General features: G+C 40.6%; 1 protein-coding gene across 2 annotated transcripts in view; it reads left to right on the forward strand.

Annotated features, from left to right (window-relative positions):
* Positions 1-2,692: 2,692 nt before the first annotated feature.
* The window catches only part of LOC115142667 (mitogen-activated protein kinase kinase kinase kinase 3-like), a 76,582-nt gene continuing 60,666 nt past the window's right edge, over positions 2,693-18,608 (forward strand). For both annotated transcript variants that reach the window (XM_029682300.2, XM_029682301.2), the window contains exon 1: positions 2,693-2,936. In XM_029682300.2, the coding sequence (XP_029538160.1) occupies positions 2,841-2,936 (96 nt within the window). In that variant the 5' untranslated portion in view covers positions 2,693-2,840. The remainder of the gene's footprint in view (positions 2,937-18,608) is intronic.

Consider the following 18,608-nt stretch of genomic DNA (forward strand, 5'->3'; position numbering starts at 1 on the left):
TAACCCTAACCCTAATTGTAACCCTAAACCTAACTCCTAAGCCTAAAATAGCCTTTTTCCTTTTGGGGAAGGATGGCAAAAAGTCCCAAATTGTCCTTGTTTTACTATCCTTGTGAGGAGTTCTGGTCTCCACAAGGATAGTGAAATCAAACACACCCACACAATGGCCATATCAAAGTGAACTATGAACAGAGTTTATGAACTGTACATAAAGCTTTCAGGGGACATATCCAAAATGTCAGGATTTTTAACAGTCCCCAAACGATGATAAATAGCCATTTCAGCATCATGCTATTGCAATTCTATTCTGTCACAGTATCAAAGTCTGAATTGAGCTCAAAGTGATGAAATAATTGCCACAAAGCGAGCATTGCTGAAATGGATTTGTGGGTGTTTATTTGGCTTGTTTGATCTGCGCCTTTGCCAGCTCTAATAATGGCCCATTAAAATGGATGTGTGCCTGGCTTGACAAGAATTGCATAAATAAACATGTAAATGGTGATAACAATGATTGCAATCTGTACTGGTGGAGTGAACATGGGAAAAAACATTAAGCAATTAAATTGGCACATTTGCTAGGTTGACCAAATTGGTACAAATAACAAATCAAATCAAATATTATTTGTTTCATGCGCCGAATACAACAGACCTTAGAGTGAAATGCTACTTACAACCCTTAACCAACAATGCAGTTTTACAAATAATTAAAGAGCAACAATAAAATAACAGTAACGAGGCTATATACAGGGGGTACCGATACAGCGTCAATGTGCGGGGGCACAGGTTAGTTGAGGTATTTGAGGTAATATGTACATGTAGGTAGAAGTAAAGTGAGGGGTCAATGCAAATAGTCCAGGTAGCCATTTGATGAGCTGTTCAGGAGTCTCATGGCTTGGGGGTAGAAGCTTTTAAGAAGCCTTTTGGACATAGACTTGGCACTCCAGTACCACTTGCCGTGCGGTAGCAGAGAGAACAGTCTATGACTAGGGTGGCTGGAGTCTTTGGCCATTTTTAGGGCCTTCCTCTGACACCGCCTGCTATAGAGGTCCTGGATGGCTGAAAGTTTGGCCCCAGTGATGTACTGGGTCGTACGCACTACCCACTGTAGTGCCTTGCGGTCAGAGGCCGAGCAGTAGCCATACAAGGCGGTGATGCGACCAGTCACGATTCTCTCGATAGTGTAGCTGTAGAACTTTTTGAGGATCTGAGGACCCATGCCAAATGAGGGAAGGAGAGGTTGTTATCCTGGCACCACACTGCCAGGTCTCTGACCTCCTCCCTATAGGCTGTCTCATCGTTGCCAGTGATCAGGCCTACCACTGTTGTGTCATTGGCAAACTTAATGATGGTGTTGGAGTCGTGCTTGGCCATGCAGTTGTGGGTGAACAGGGAGTTGGGAGGGGGCTGAGCACGCACCCCTGAGGGGCCCCCGTGTTGATGATCAGTGTGGCAGATGTGTTGTTACCTACCCTTACCACCTGGGGGTGGCCTGTCAGGAAGTCCAGGATCCAGTTGCAGAGTGAATAGCATTCTCACATTGATGTTCTTTTTATCCGGGTCTGTAGTCATTTAGGCAGGTTACCTTAGTGTTCTTAGGCACAGGGTCTGCTTGAAACATGTTGGTATTACAGACTCGGTCATGCTAACGTCCTTGTATTCTGTTTGGTCCGGTGCCTTGTGAATGTTGACTTGTTTGAAGGTCTTACTCACCTTGGTTACGGGGGTCGTGATCAAACAGTCGTCCGGATCAGCTGGTGCTCTCATGCATGCTTCAGTGTTGAAAAGGTTACATTGTGTGGGTGATTGTCTTTGTTGAATACATTTTTTTGTGCTGTGCATTCCTATTTTTAGATTAGTATAGGCCTAGGGAGTAGGGACAGATCCATCTAGTGACACCTGTTTTCTCTGGAGGATATTACACAAAGGCAGGACATAAAGGGAAATTAAGAATAAGAGTGATGTGTGATATGGTCAAATGTAATAACGCATTGGCTTTGTATTAGTCATTTTTCGATCATTCAGTAATATGGACTTTTTAATAGTACTGTACAATAATACATTCAATCAAATAGTATGTTATAAATAATACATGTATTGCAAACTTTCCACATGCACAAATGCCTTGTAATTCTGGCTCACAAGACAATAGATTATAATAAATTCACACAATATGATTGACTGTATGGTTATTGTTTTGTGTGCTTTCCAGTTTTACTGAAAAGCAATACAATGTATCAATATAGTAGCCTAATGCAGCATATGATCTATTATACCATAATTATTGATTGATATAATCAAACTCATAAGATCGTTTTTCCAAGTTTATGATCTTATTTTCCTCATTCTCAAATTCTATGCTATTCTACTCTATTGCACTCTGGATATTTGTGAGAATGAGAAGCAAGGATCCAGCTGTAAACAAGTAGAGAATTACTAGGGTATTCATGATCCTCGTGTCAAAGACATTTCTGTAGGATACACAAAACCAAACTAGTCGCACCTAAACTCTGGTTTCAGATCAGTTTAGCGTTTCACCCCCCAACGAGTGAGAATTTGTGGACGCTAAACTGATCCTAGATCTGTGTCCAGGGGTAGAATTCTACCAGAGACCCCAGCCAGCCAGCGACCCACCCTCTTGTCACCCATTCCTTGCATTCCCCTCTTGGACAAGCTGGCTGCGGCGCACGCGCAGTGCTCAGAGGAGGCCATGTTAAAGTTACAGTGAAGTCAGGCTGTGATATTTTCTGACGACGTGTGTTTATATTGTATTTTTTTCGTTATATGTGGTGTCAGTGTTACAACAAATATAGCGACTGGATAACTAAACCTGGGACCTAAATATGGCTTCCACTTTCGACCTTTCAAGGCGAAATCCGCAAGAGGATTTCGAGCTAATACAGAGAATTGGGAGCGGGACCTACGGAGATGTATACAAGGTAAAAGGGATTTTAGCTATACATTGTCCTCATTTTTGATAAACCATTGATATGCTACCAATAAAGACATTGTTATTAGTAAACTGACTACAATGTAGGAACTTTGAGTAGCCTTCAGGAGTTTAGTCAGTCGGGAAATAACAGTGGTTGTTGAGATAGTAACTACTGTATATCCAAGCTGTTAGCATGTTTACCAACTCTCTACAGATGTGTTCCAATTCACAAAGCCTACTACATCCGTAAGGAATTCTACCTATTAGTGTAAAACATGTATACGTATCCCGGTCAAATTCCACGAACGATATTGTTATAATGTTTCAATTTGCTTTCACAGTGTTGTCATCGCTATCCTTAGCACAATAGTGGACTAAAGTAGCCTAACATTATTCCTTATAGTCATAGGACCTTACATGTTCTGTTACTTCTTCTATGGTATATTGGCGATCGCACAATGTAATGTGCATCCCGCCACCTACTGTACGGGATGGAAACAGGATTCCCCCACAAAAATAAATCAACTAAACTAAATCAAAAACTTTTCTGATAAAAAAAATAAAACAGATCTGATCGCTACACAGGCTCAAGGGGAAAGTGGGAGGACGGGTCTTCCGTAGTCAGTACCCCTTGCAAGTCTTCCGATGTAAAATCCTTAAGTCCCAATAACTTTTCTACCGCAGCCACAATAATGTCCAGTTTCTTAGACTTCTTTGAGGCTTGTGCTTAGAGTTTATAACTGTGGCAATGAACACCATAAAATCCACCTTTTTTAACACACAGGGTATCTTTTGACTGGCAGCAAACATTTATTACAGGCTGTGGTCGGTCCACTACCATCTCTTCACTAGCATCACTTGTTTTCTCAAACCTTTTAATCTCTTCCGCGTAGGCGATTTGATTGACCGCTCTCACTTTTGCTACCTCAATCTCCTTCACCCTTACAGGGCACTCTAGGAACTCGGGATCATGATCCCCCCCACAATTGAACACCAACGTTTTTCTACACACCATTCTTCAGTATATTCTGTCCGTCTGCACCTCACTTGAAACATGGCTAAATCCTTTACAATTATTACACTGCAATGGTTTGGGGGAAGAAAGCTCTTACAGTGTATGTTACATAACCAAACTTCACATGCATAGGTATTTGCTCTGTAACAAAACACAACAGGACCGACATACTTTCTTATTTTTCTCCATTCACCCAACGGGTCAGACGCCGGGCACCAATCACACCAGGTTTTCTCTTCGGGTATTCAACCTGAACATCCGTCGTCACCCCTGAGATGATTCCTTTGACAGGTGATCTACTCCAAAGTTCAAAACTTCTGTTGTCCGGATTCTTTTGAGGCTCACTGCAATCTTCCTCTCTTCTTCAGAAATACAATTAAATCTAAATAAGACCACTCCTGTTCACTCTGACAAACTCCACTTTTCACAGTGCGTACTTCGACACCTCAAATGGGTCTCCTGCATAGGCATCCTTACTCAACAAACGCATCTCAACGCATCTTAACAACAAGCGATTCATTATCATTCATATACGTATCCTCCACTCCAATTTTAGAGAATTTCCTTTTTATTCCAGTTTTTGATACTACTGTTGTAGTATTGTCCATTCAGAACATTCGTCTTCACCAACTTTGCCCATCGCGATGCTTAATTTGACCTCAGCAACCACTTCCGGCCATCTTTCCCTTCTCTGCCCCCTCCCACATGTTCTGTTTAACCCTTAAGACCCCAATATAATTCTAGAATGCTGCTGTAGATTTCTGAGAATTTTCAAGATAAAGCACATTTCTTTTAACACATTTCACACAAACAGACACAGCTCAAAAATAAAGAACAAATGACAATTACGAGTTAACTTAGTTTTAAAGAGTACAACCTCCTCTTTAATACTATATATATATATATATATAAATATAAAATACTACCGTTCAAAAGTTTGGGGTCACTTAGAAATGTACTTGTTTTTGAAAGAAAAGCAATTTTTTTGTCCATTAAAATATCATCAAATATCAGAAATACAGTGTAGACATTGTTAATGACTATTGTTGCTGGAAATGGCAGATTTCTTATGGAATATCTACATAGGCATACAGAGGCCCATTATCAGCAACCATCACTCCTGTGGCACGTTGTGTTAGCTAATCCAAGTTTATCATTTTAAAAGGCTAATTGATCATTAGAAAACCCTTTTGCAATTATGTTAGCACAGCTGAAAACTGTTGTTCCGATTAAACAAGCAATAATATTGGCCTTTTTTAGACTAGTTGAGTATCTGGAGCATCAGCATTTGTGGGTTCGATTACAGGCCTAAAATGGCTAGAAACAAAGAACTTTCTTCTAAAATTCGCCAGTCTATTCTTGTTCTGAGAAATGAAGGCTATTCCATGCGAGATATTGCCAAGAAACTGAAGATCACGCACAGCTCTGTGTACTACTCTCTTCACAGAACAGCGCAAATTGTCTATTAACAGAATAGAAAGAGTGGGAGACTCAACTAGTCTAAAAAAAGGCCAGTTTTATTGCTTCTTTAATCAGAACAACAGTTTTCAGCTGTGCTAACATAATTGCAAAATGGTTTTCTGATGATCAATTAGCTTTTTAAAATAATAAACCTTGATGAGCTAACACAACGTGCCATTGGAACACAGGAGTGATGGTTGCTGATAATAGGCCTCTGTACGCCTAAGTAAAAAAAAAATATATATATATATTTTTTTACGCCTATGTAGATAATCCATTAAAAAAATCAGCCTTTTAAAACTACAATAGACATTTACAACATTAACGATGTTTACACTGTATATCTGTTCAATTTGATGTTATTGTAATGGACAATTTTTTTTGCTTTTCTTTCAAAAACAAGGACATTTCTAAATGACCCTTCACTTTTGAAAGGTGTATATATAGATATCTATACACGCACACACACACTACTGGTCAAACGTTTTAGAGCACCTACTCATTCAAGGGTTTTTCTTTATTTCTAATATTTTCTACATTGTAGAATAATAGTGAAGACATCAAAACTATGAAATAACACATGGAATCATGTAGTAACCAAAAGTGTTAAACAAATCAAAATATATTTGAGATTCTTCAAATAGCCACCCTTCAAATAGCCACCCTTCAAATAGCCTTGATGACAGCTTTCCACACTCTTGGCATTCTCTCAACCAACTTCACCTGGAATGTTTTTCCAACAGTCTTGAAGGAGTTCCCACATATGCTGAGCACCTTTTGGCTGCTTTTCTTTCACTCTGCGGTCCGACTCATCCCAAACCATCTCAATTGGTTTGAGGTCGGGGGATTGTGGAGGCCAGGTCATTTGATGCGGCACTCCATCACTCTCCTTCATGATAAAATAGCCCTTACACAGCCTGGAGGTGTGTTGGGTCATTGTTCTGTTGAAAAACAAATTCTAGCCCCACTAAGCTCAAACCAGATGGGATGGCGTATCACTGCAGAATGCTGTGGTAGCCATGCTGGTTAAGTGTGCCTAGAATTCTAAATAAATCACAGACAGTGCCACCATCAAAGCACCCCCACACCATAACTCCTCCATGCTTTACAGTGGGAAATAGACATGCGGAGATCACCATGTCTCACAAAGACACGGCGGTTGGAACCAAAAATCTCCAATTTGGACTCCAGACCAAAGGACAAATTTCCACCGGTCTAATGTCCATTGCTTGTGTTTCTTGGCCCAAGTCTGTTCTTGTTTTTGGTGTCCTATAGTTGTGGTTTCTTTGCAGCAATTCGACCACGAAGGCCTGATTCACGCATTCTCCTCTGAGCAGTTGATGTTGAGATTTCTGTTGCTTGAACTCTGTGAAGCATTTATTTGGCATGCAATTTCTGAGACTGGTAACTCTAATGAACTTATCTTCTGCAGCAGAGGTAACTCTGGGTCTTCTATTCCTGTGGAGGTCCTCATGAGCCAGTCATCATGGCGCTTGATGGTTTTTGCGACTGCACTTGAAGAAACTTTCAAAGTTCTTGAAATGTTCCTTATTGACTGACCTTCATGTCTTAAAGTATTGATTGAATGTAATTTCCCTTTGCTTATTTGAGCTGTTCTTGCCATAATATGGACATGTTCTTTTACCAATTGGGGCTATCTTCGGAATACCTCCCTCTACCTTGTCACAACACAACTGATCGGCTCAAACGCATTAAGAAGGAAATAAATTCTACAAATTAACTTTTAAGAAGGCACACCTGTTAATTGAAATGTATTCCAGGTGACTACCTCATGAAGCTGATTGAGAGAATGCCAAGAGTGTGCAAAGCAGCCATCAATACAAAGTTTGGCTATTTGAAGAATCTCAAATATAAAATATATTTTGAATTGTTTTGCTCATTTTTTTGGTTATTACATGATTCCATATGTGTTATTTCATAGTTTTGATTCATTAATATTCTACAATGTAGAAAATAGTAAAAATAAAGAAAAACCCTCAGTGGCACCGTCATAGGATGCCACCTTTCCAACAAGTCAGTTCGTCAAATTTCTGCCCTTCTAGAGCTGCCCGCTCAACTGTATGTGCTGTTATTGTGAATTTGAAACGTCTAAGAGCAACAACAGCTCAGCCACAAAAGACGTTCTCTGGAGTGATGGATCACGTTTCACCACCGACAGATGAATCTGGGTTTGGAGGATGCCATGGGAACGATACATGCCCCAATGCATAGTGCCAACTGTACAATTTGGTGGAGGATGATTTGGGGATGTTTTTCATGGTTCGGGCTTAGTTCCATTGAAGGTAAATCTTAACGCTACATGATACAATGACATTCTAGATGATTCTCTGCTTCCAACTTTGTGTTAACAGTATGGGGAAGACCCTTTCCTGTTTCAGCATGACAATTCCCCCATGCCCAAAGCGAGGTTCATACAGAAATGGTTTTTTCGAGATCGGTGTGGGAGAACTTGACTGGCCTGAATAGAGCCCTGACCTCAACCCCATTTGAACACTTTTGGAATGAATTGGAACATCGACTGCGAGCCAGGCCTAATCGTCCAACATCAGTGCCCGACCACTAATGCTCTTGTGGCAGAATGAAAGCAAGTCTCCACAGCAATGTTCCAACATCTAGTGGAAAGCCTTCCCAGATGAGTGGAGGCTGTTATAGCAGCAAAGGGGGGGACCAACTCCATATTAATGCCCATGATTTTGGAATGAGTTGTTCGATGAGCAGGTGTCCACATACATTTTGTCATGTAGTGTATGACATCACATTCATGTCAGTAGGAATAACACTCATTTTGTATTCCATTGTGTAAATACAAAAAACCCTAGAGTATTTAAACTGTTGTAAAAATGCTCACTTAAAATGAATAATATATTATACTTGTAAATATTATTTTCATATAAATAAAACAATTATCCAAAATGTGAGGAGAGGATAATATTCAGATGGTATTTAAAAACCCACACAAAGTAGGCTATTTGATTGACAACAATTACTACTTCTGTAACATTGTAAACATTCAAACTATTCAGAAACTCTTTAAAAATGTTGCTATACTCTCTCAATAAGATTTAGTACAGACCAGGCCTGACATAAAATGTAGAATAGTAGCCTATTTTGACAACAATTCAGTGAACGCAACAAGTATTTGATAGAGAAGATACAAAACACAACTGTTGAGAGACAACAAAACATTTGTTGGAGAAATTCTTACTTCACACTGTCACTTTAGTATTGGCATTTAGCCTACAACATGTCATGGAACTTCTGGAAGCACTGCCCCATCCTGCAAAGTGGCACAGAACACGCAGATCACCCAAAATACATTTCTACACATCTCTTTGCTCTGTGTCCACTCCAGATTTTTACCTTTATTTAACTAGGCAAGTCAGTTAAGAACAAATTCTTATTTTCAATGACGTCCTAGGAACAGTGGGTTAACTGCCTGTTTAGGGGCAGAACGACAGATTTGTACCTTGTCAGCTCGGGGGTTTGAACTTGCAACCTTCCGCTTACTAGCCATGGGAAAATCAAAAGAAATCAGCCGAGACCCCAGAAAAATAATTGTAGACCTCCACAAGTCTGGTTCATCTTTGGGAGCAATTTCCAAAGACCTAAAGGTACCACGTTCATCTGTACAAACAATAGTACGCAAGTATAGACACCATGGGACCACGCAGCCGTCATACCGCTCAGGAAGGAGATGCGATCTGTCTCCTAGCGATTAACGTACTTTGGTGGGAAAAGTGAAAATCAATCCCGGAACAACAGCAACAGACCTTGTGAAGATACTGGAGGAAACAAAAGTATCTATATCCACAGTAAAATAAGCCCTATATCAAAATAACCTAAAAGGCCGCTCAGCAAGTAAGAAGCCACTGCTCCAAAACCGCTTTAAAAAAGCCAGACTACAGTTTGCAACTGCACATGGGGACAAAGATTGTACTTTTTGGAGAAATGTCCTCTGGTCTGATGAAACAAAAATATAACTGTTTGGCCATAATGACCATCGTTATTTTTGGAGGAAAAAGGGGGAGGCTTGCAAGCCGAAGAACACCATCCCAACCGTGAAGCATGGGGGTGGCAGCATCATATTGTGGGGGTGCTTTGCTGCAGGAGGGACTGGTGCACTTCACAAAATAGATGGCATCATGATGAGGGAAAGTTATGTGGATATATTGAAGCAACATCTCAAGACATCAGTCAGGAAGTTAAACCTTGGTTGCAAATGTGTGTTCCAAATGGACAATGACCCCATGCGTACTTCCAAAGTTGTGGCAAAATGGCTAAAGGACAACACATTCAAGGTGTTGGAATGGCCATTACAAGCCCTGACCTCAAACCAATAGAACATTTGTGGGCAGAACTGAAAAAGTGTGTGCGTGCGAGGAGGCCTACAAACCAGACTCAGTTACACCAGCTCTGTCAGGAGGAATGGGCCAAAATTCACCTAACTTATTGAGGGAAGCTTGTGGAAGGCTACCTGAAACGTTTGACCAAGTTAAACAATTTAAAGGCAATGCTACCAAATACTAATTGAGTGTATGTAAACTTCTGACCCACTGGGAATGTGATGAAAGAAATAAAAGCTGAAATAAATCATTCTCTACTATTATTCTGACATTTCACATTCTTAAAATAATGTGGTGATCCCAATTTACCTAAGACAGGGAATTGTTATTATGATTAAATGTCAGGAATTGTGAAAAACTGAGTTTAAATGTATATGGCTAAGGTGTATGTAAACTTCCGACTTCAACTGTACATATGTATTCAGACGTTTTATTCAGTACTTTGTTGAAACACCAAGTCTTCTTAGGTATGACGCTACAAGCTTGGCACACCTGTATTTGGGGAGTTTCTCCCATTCGTCTCTGCAAATCCTTTCAAGCTCTGTCAGGTTGGATGGGGAGCATCGCTGCACAGCTATTTTCAGGCCTCCAGAGATGTTCAAGTCAAGGCTCTGACCGGACCACTCAAGGATATTCAGAGACTTGTCCCGAAGCCACTCCTGCGTTGTCTAGGCTGTGTGCTTATTGTTGTTATCCTGTTGAAGATGGCAAAGGGTGGTCACACCAAATATGGATTTGATTTAGATTTTTGTTCTGCTCACTCACTTTGCATTTAGTTAATTGATAAATATAATCTATTAACATGTCTATTTCTGAAAGCATTCTTACTTTACAGCATTTTTCACACCCGCCTAAAACTTTTGCACAGTACTGTGTGTGTGTGTGTGTTTTATTTTTTTTCTTGCTGATATGAAAGATAAGGAATTGAGAGTCATGATCAAGGGCTATGCTCTCCCCTGTTATATTTATCAATGTACCTTGTATATCTAAAGATGGACAGGACAACAGTCTACAGATGACTATTGTTACATTCACAGTAGCCTATCTTTAACAAATGTCCTTTTCAGGCCCAAGAAAACAATCGCCCAAGAGGCTCCCAAAGATAAATGCTGCCTTACACGGTTAAGGGTTTCTCAGTTTTAACTTATTATGTGAATGTTGGTCATGTTTTGAAATACAAGGCAACATTTTTCTGTGTAATCTTTGGCTAAGCTTGAATATTTAAAAAAGACTTCAAGCCTACTTTGTTTTTCTAACCCTTTTAAAAGATTCATCGTTAACTGTTCATATAATGAGTTTATATCCATACTTCAACGTTGGGATTCAACCCACTAGTTGATCTTTTCATTCTGAAGGTTTTAGCTTACAAGCACCAGAGTGGCCCGAGTTAGGCCAGAAAATGAGCTACTATACCAATTTTCTATTTTGAAGTAAATTGGTCCATTTCAGAAACCAGCTAAACAGGCCCTGTAAAGGGATTCTTTCTTTCTTTCATTAAATACTTAGGTAAATACCTGGTAATTGGCGCTAACATGGGTAAATCTGTCATGACAGTTGGCACACGATTATTAACAAGCACTTAATAATACGCAAACTACTTTTTACCGTCAGTGCCCACAGTGCCCCTAAATAAGAGCGGTAAGGGAGGTGACCTATGCTGCAATAAATATAGATTTGTTTTAGGTAGGCCTATCACCCTGAAAGTGCACTACACATCAAAGAACTTGTGCATTTCCTTTTCCACACTATCTCTCTTGAAATAGGCCTAATTATCATTGTGCTGTAGTATCCATTAGTGCTAAGTTAGGGACTACTTATTTCATGAGAAAAGCATTGTGAAAGGAAGTCTTATGCAAAGGTACAGGAAAGGGAAGCAGTAGGATCAAAGCCCTTGTCATTTGACTGAAACTTAAATACAAAGAAACGTGGCTATGTACATACTCTCTCTCTCGTGCTCAACACAACTCATTGTCTTTGGGCCATAAACAATGCCCCCCCCCCTGTTTCACCCCTCAAACTACAGTGTGGTCGGAAATTATTGACACCCTTGATAAAGATGAGCAAAAATGACTGGGTCCTGGGGCGCCTTGTTAAGGTCAACGGCATCATTAACTTTACCCAGTACCAGAGATGATGCTGATGACAGAAAAGGCTCAGTGCCCTTATCCTTGCAAGGTGAGGTATTAAAACATATTGAAAACAGGGGTGTCAATAATTTTGACCCCAACCTTTTTTGAGAATAACTTGTCGCTTTTTAAACAAATATCTTTCTCTGAGCTATTGTATTATTATATTATAATTTCCCCATTTTTTTTTTTTAATGTAATCTAGCTCAGTATTTTAATTTGATTTTATATAGTCATTTTGCTAAATGTTATGATCAATAATTTCGGATCCAACTGTATGTATAAAAATGCCAATTGAAGTCCATTTTAATTGTAAATGTCCGTCAACTGGGTTGTCAATACATTTTTTTTTAAACTGCCTAGATAGACTTGCTATTCAAAATGCTGAAATAATGAAAGCCATAGTTGTTCCATTTATCTGTTTTCTTTGCCTATACCCTGCAGCCAATTTCATAGCTGCTGGGTTGTTTTCAGTCATCAGCATCATCTCTGCAAGTGAGAACATTTGGTAACATGGGAAGGTACGCTACCTACAGTGCCTTGCAAAAGTATTCATCCCCCGTGGCGTTTTTACTATTTTGTTGCATTACAACCTGAAATTTAAATAGATATTTATTTGGATTTCATGTAATGGACATACACAAAAAAGGCAATTGGTGAAGTGAAATGAAAAAAATAACATTTAAAAAAAACTGAAAAGTGGTGCGTGCATATGTTTTCACCCCCTTTGCTATGAAGCCCCAAAATAAGATCTGGTGCAACCAATAACCTTCAGAAGTCATAATTAGTTAGATTGCACACAGGTGGACTTTATTGAAGTGTCACATGACCTCAGTATATTTCCAGTTGAAGTCGGAAGTTTACCTTAGCCAAATACATTTAAATTCAGTTTTTCACAATTCCTGACATTTAATCCTAATAAAAATTCCCTGTCTTAGGTCAGTTAGGTTCACCACTTTATATTAAGAATGTGAAATGCCAGAATAATAGTAGAGTGATTTATTTCAGCTGTTATTTATTTCATCACATTCCCAGTGGATCAGAAGTTTACATACACTCAATTAGTATTTGGTAGCATTGCCTTTAAATTGTTTAACTTGGGTCAAATGTTTCAGGTAGCCATCCACAAGCTTCCCACAATAGGTTGGGTGAATTTTGGCCCATTCCTCCTGACAGAGCTGTTGTAACTGAGTCAGGTTTGTAGGCCTCCTTGCTCGCACACGCTTTTTCAGTTCTGCCCACACATTTTCTATGGGATTGAAGTCAGGGCTTTGTGATGGCCACTCCAACACCTTGACTTTGTTGTCCTTAAGCCATTTTGCCTCAACTTTGGAAGCATGCTTAGGTCATTGGCCATTTGGAAGACCCATTTGCGACCAAGCTTTAACTTCCTGACTGATGTCTTGAGATGTTGCTTCAATATATCCACATAGTTTTCCTTTCCTCATGATGCCATCTATTTTGTGAAGTGCACCAGTCCATCCTGCAGCAAAGCACCCCCACAACATGATGCTGCCACCCCCGTGTTTCACAGTTGGGATGGTGTTCTTCGGCTTGCAAGCCTCCCCTTTTCCCTCCAAACATAGTGATGGTCATTACGGCCAAACATTTATATTTTTGTGTCATCAGACCAGAAGACATTTCTCCCAAAAAGTACGATCTTTGTCCCCATGTGCATGTGCAAACGGTAGTCTAGCTTTGTTATGGCGGTTTTGGAGCATTAGCTTCTTCCTTGCTGAGCGGCCTTTCAGGTTATGTCAATATAGGACTCGTTTCACTGTGGATATAGATACATTTGTACCTGTTTCCTCCAGCACCTCCACAAGGTCCTTTGCTGTTGTTCTGGGTTTGATTTGCACTTTTCGCAAGTATGTTAATCTCTAGGAGACAGAACGCGTCTCCTTCCTGAGCAGTATGATGGCTGCGTGGTCCCATGGTGTTTATACTTGCGTAGTATTGTTTGTACAGATGAACGTGGTACCTTCAAGTCTTGTGTCATGTACAAAGTAGATGTCATAACCGACTTGCCAAAACTATAGTTTGTTAACAATACACTTGTGGAGTGGTTTAAAAACAAGTTTTATTGACTCCAACCTAAGTGTATGTAAACTTCCGACTGTACACCTGTTCTGAAAGGCCCCGGAGTCTGCAACACCATTAAGCAAGGGGCACCATCAAGCAAACGGTACCATGAAGACCAAGGAGCTTTCCAAACAGGTCAGGGACAAAGTTGTGGAGAAGTACAGATCTCGGTTGGGTTCTAAAAAAAAATATCAGAAACTTTTTACATCCCACGCAGCACCATTAAATCAATTATTAAAAAATAGAAAGAATATGGCACCACAACAAACCTGCCAAGAGAGGGCCACCCACCAAAAATCCAAAACGGACCAGGCAATGAGGGCATTAATCAGAAAGTCAACAAAGAGACCAAAGATAGCCTTGATGGAGCTGCAAAGCTCCACAGTGGAGATTGGAGTATCTGTCCGTAGGACCACTTTAGCCGTAAACTCCACAGAGCTGGGCCACCTCTCATCACCCCAAGAACACCATCCCCATTTAACATTTACATTTAAGTCATTTAGCAGACGCTCTTATCCAGAGCGACTTACAAATTGGTGCTTTCACCTTATGACATCCAGTGGAACAGCCACTTTACAATAGTGCATCTAGGTCTTTTAAGGGGGGGGAGAAGGATTACTTTATCCTATCCTAGGTATTCCTTAAAGAGGTGGGGTTTCAGGTGTCTCCGGAAGGTGGTGATTGACTCCGCTGTCCTGGCGTCGTGAGGGAGTTTGTTCCACCATTGGGGGGCCAGAGCAGCGAACAGTTTTGACTGGGCTGAGCGGGAACTGTACTTCCTCAGTGGTAGGGAGGCGAGCAGGCCAGAGGTGGATGAACGCAGTGCCCTTGTTTGGGTGTAGGGCCTGATCAGAGCCTGGAGGTAGTGAGGTGCCGTTCCCCTCACAGCTCCGTAGGCAAGCACCATGGTCTTGTAGCGGATGCGAGCTTCAACTGGAAGCCAGTGGAGAGAGCGGAGGAGCGGGGTGACGTGAGAGAACTTGGGAAGGTTGAACACCAGACGGGCTGCGGCGTTCTGGATGAGTTGTAGGGGTTTAATGGCACAGGCAGGGAGCCCAGCCAACAGCGAGTTGCAGTAATCCAGACGGGAGATGACAAGTGCCTGGATTAGGACCTGCGCCGCTTCCTGTGTGAGGCAGGGTCGTACTCTGCGGATGTTGTAGAGCATGAACCTACAGGAACGGGCCACCGCCTTGATGTTATTTGAGAACGACAGGGTGTTGTCCAGGATCACGCCAAGGTTCTTAGCGCTCTGGGACGAGGACACGTGGTGGCAGCATCATGCTGTGGGGATGTTTTTCCTTGAAGAATGGGCAAAAATCACATCGAGCCAGATGTGCCAAGCTTGTAGAGACATACCCCAAGAGACTTGCAGCTGTAATTGCTGCAAAAGGTAGCTCGACAAAGTATTGACTTTGGGGGGGGTGAATAGTTATGCACGCTCAAGTTTTCTGTTTTTTTGCCTTATTTCTTGTTGCAAAATATTTTTTATTGTGAATCTTCAGAGTTGTGTAAATCAAATGATACAAACCTCCCCAAAATCAATGTTTAGCTTGTAAGGCAACAAAATAGGAAAAATGCCAAAGGGGGTGAATGCTTTTGCAAGCCACTGTATATGCGTTCACATTCCAGAAAACACTCTGCAATATCAAGACTATTATGAAGGCCCATAGGGGCTTTCTAATGGTGATTTACCTAGCTGCAACATGACAACATTTTGCGTTCCAGCGAAAAAATTCCAGTAGGTACAGATCTAGAATCAGCTGCCCATCACCCAATACTAACCTTAACCATTAGTGGGGGAAATGCTAAACTGCCCCAAGATCTGTGTCTAGGGGCAACTTCACCCTACTCCCTTTGCTCCATTTGGCTCCATAAGATTGCTCGTCGTCTATCATCCTTGACTTTAAGATAACATTCTTGCATGTGAAAGAATGCTAATGAAATGTCTGAGTTCCTTCAATGTTTTTTTTGTGAGTAGGAGGACTTGGCTTTTCCAGACAGTATGCTTCACTTAAAGTGTGTCATACTGTCGTAAGAATGACGGCACAAGTACAGTAATAATCTAACTATGAATAATTTGCCATTGTCAGGAACATTATTTTTATATGCTGAGACAAAAGTCGCTCTGGATAAGAGCGTCTGCTAAATGACTAAAATGTGATGTACATTTATTTCCCTATCGAGAGCTTGGGATTATAAGATTCTATCTGCAAAATGATGACTCTAAGATAATTGGCTTTAAAGTTCCGAACCCTCATTGGTTTGAATGGTGTCAGCACTTTCTGTCTTGTATTCTTTTGAACTTAACAACATTTTCATGGCATATTTAGGTAGAGGACATTGAACAAAACAAGGCTATGTCAAATAAATAAAAATTGAGAAAAATACAGATAGAACCTTAGAGTCCCAAGCTCTACCTTTGTCATTCTTATGACAATGCCATGCAGGTGTTACAACTGTTATTGTAATGGACAGCATACCAGTTGTGTGCTAACAAATGGCTTATATTTAGTGACCAAAATATCATATCACTGTATTTTTCAAATTTTGGACGGTATTTATGTTTTTCAATAATAAAAGTTCTTAATTTGCTTTATAAGTGATTTCAATGGGTCTTTCTCAATTTGGATTGTTTTATACTGTTCAATTCAACCTAAAATAATGTCCTGCATTTCCATAAATTTCATTTGAGATCATTTCTACGCTGCCACAGGGCTGCACGATATGGAGAAAGAAAACTAGGCCTTGTTTTTAACCAAATGTTGCGATTTGACTTGCGATTTTGATCAAAATACTTGGGTGAACTGTTGGTGTAATGGAAATAGACCAAACAAAAATATAAATGCAAGAATTTCAAAGATTTTACTGAGTTAGAGTTCATATAAGGAAATCGGTCAATTGAAATAAATTCATTCGTCCCCAGTCTATGGATTTCACATGACTGGGAATACAAATAATGCATTTGATGGTCACAGATAAAAAAACAAAGGTAGGGGCGTGGATCAGAAAACCAGTCAGTGTATCTGGTGTGACCACCATTTCCCTCATGCAGCGTGTCACATTTCTTTCACATTGAGTTGATCAGGCTGTTGATTGTGGAATGTTGCCCCACTCCTCTTCAATGTGAAGTTGCTGGATATTGGCGTTAACAGGAAAATGCTGTCGTACACGTTGATCCAGAGCATCCCAAACATGCTCAATGGGTGACATCTGGTGAGTATGCAGGCCATGGAAGAACTGGGACTTTTTCATTTTCCAGGAATTGTGGAGAGATCCTTGTGACATTGGGCCATGCATTATTATGCTAAAAAATGAGGTGATGGCGGTGGATGAATGGCATGACAATGGGCCTCAGGATCTCATCACGGTATCTCTGCATTCAAATTTTCATCAATAAAATGCAATTGTGTTCGTTGTCCGTAGCTTATGCCTGCCCGTACCATAACCCCTGTTCACAACGTTGACATCAGCAAACCGCTCTCCCACTCGACGCCATACGCAATTTTTGCCATCTGCCCGGGAACAGTTGAAACCGATTAATCCGCGAAGAGCACACTTCTCCAGCGTGCCAGTGGTCATCGAAGGTGAGAATTTGCCCACTGATGTCAGTTACGATGCCAAACTGCAGTCAGGTCAAGACCCTGGTGAGCACGCAGATGTGCCTGAGGCTGTTTCTGACAGTTTTTGCAGAAATGATTTGTTTGTGCAAACCAACATTTTCATCAGCTGTCTGGGTAGCTGGTCTCAGATGATCACGCAGGTGAAGAAGCTGGATGTGGAGGTCCTGGGCTGGCGTAGATACATGTGGTCTGCGGTTGTGAGGCCAGTTGGACGCACTGCCAAATTCTCTATGAGGTGGCTCATGGTACAGAAATTAACATTTTAATTATCTGGACACAGCTCTGTTGGTGACTCATGCAGTCAGCATGCAAAATGCACGCTCCCTCAACTTGAGACATCTGTGACATTGTTGTGTGACAACTGCACATTTTAGAGTGACCTTTTATTGTTCCCAGCACAAGGTGCACCCGTGTAATGATCATGCTGTTTAATCCGCTTATTGATATGCCACACCTGTCAGGTGGATCGATTATATTGGTAAAGGAGAAATGCTCACTAACATGGATGTAAACAAATTTGTGCAAAACATTTGAGAGATATACACTTTATGTGCATATGGAACATTTTCTGGGATCTTTTATTTCAGCTCATGAAACATGGGACCAACACTTTAAACATTATCTATTGAACAAAATATAAAATGTATTCTAATTCTATGGTTGGAATATAAATAATAGTGGGCACTTTGAATACAGTGTTGTTTGACATTACAACAAAGGAAATTGTGACAGGATAGGAACCAAAGTGATGGTAAGTGTTTCCTTGGATACCCTATAATCTTTGGCTACATTAAATGTTTCTTCATCTAGCCAACATATTCATGCTTTGCCTATTCGTCTTTGATTTAAAAGATACTGTTGCACAAACAACATGCAAGCAAGCTACTTTTGCTCTGACTCTGTACATTTATTAGCTAGCTAGCTAACTAGTGATTAGCATTAGCGGCTAACACGATTTAGCTAAAACTTGCTAAGAAAATCCTGCATTGACCATGCAGACTGAACGCA

This window comes from Oncorhynchus nerka, linkage group LG15 (assembly GCF_034236695.1).
Source record: "Oncorhynchus nerka isolate Pitt River linkage group LG15, Oner_Uvic_2.0, whole genome shotgun sequence".
In the NCBI taxonomy this organism is placed as follows: Eukaryota; Metazoa; Chordata; class Actinopteri; order Salmoniformes; family Salmonidae; genus Oncorhynchus; species Oncorhynchus nerka.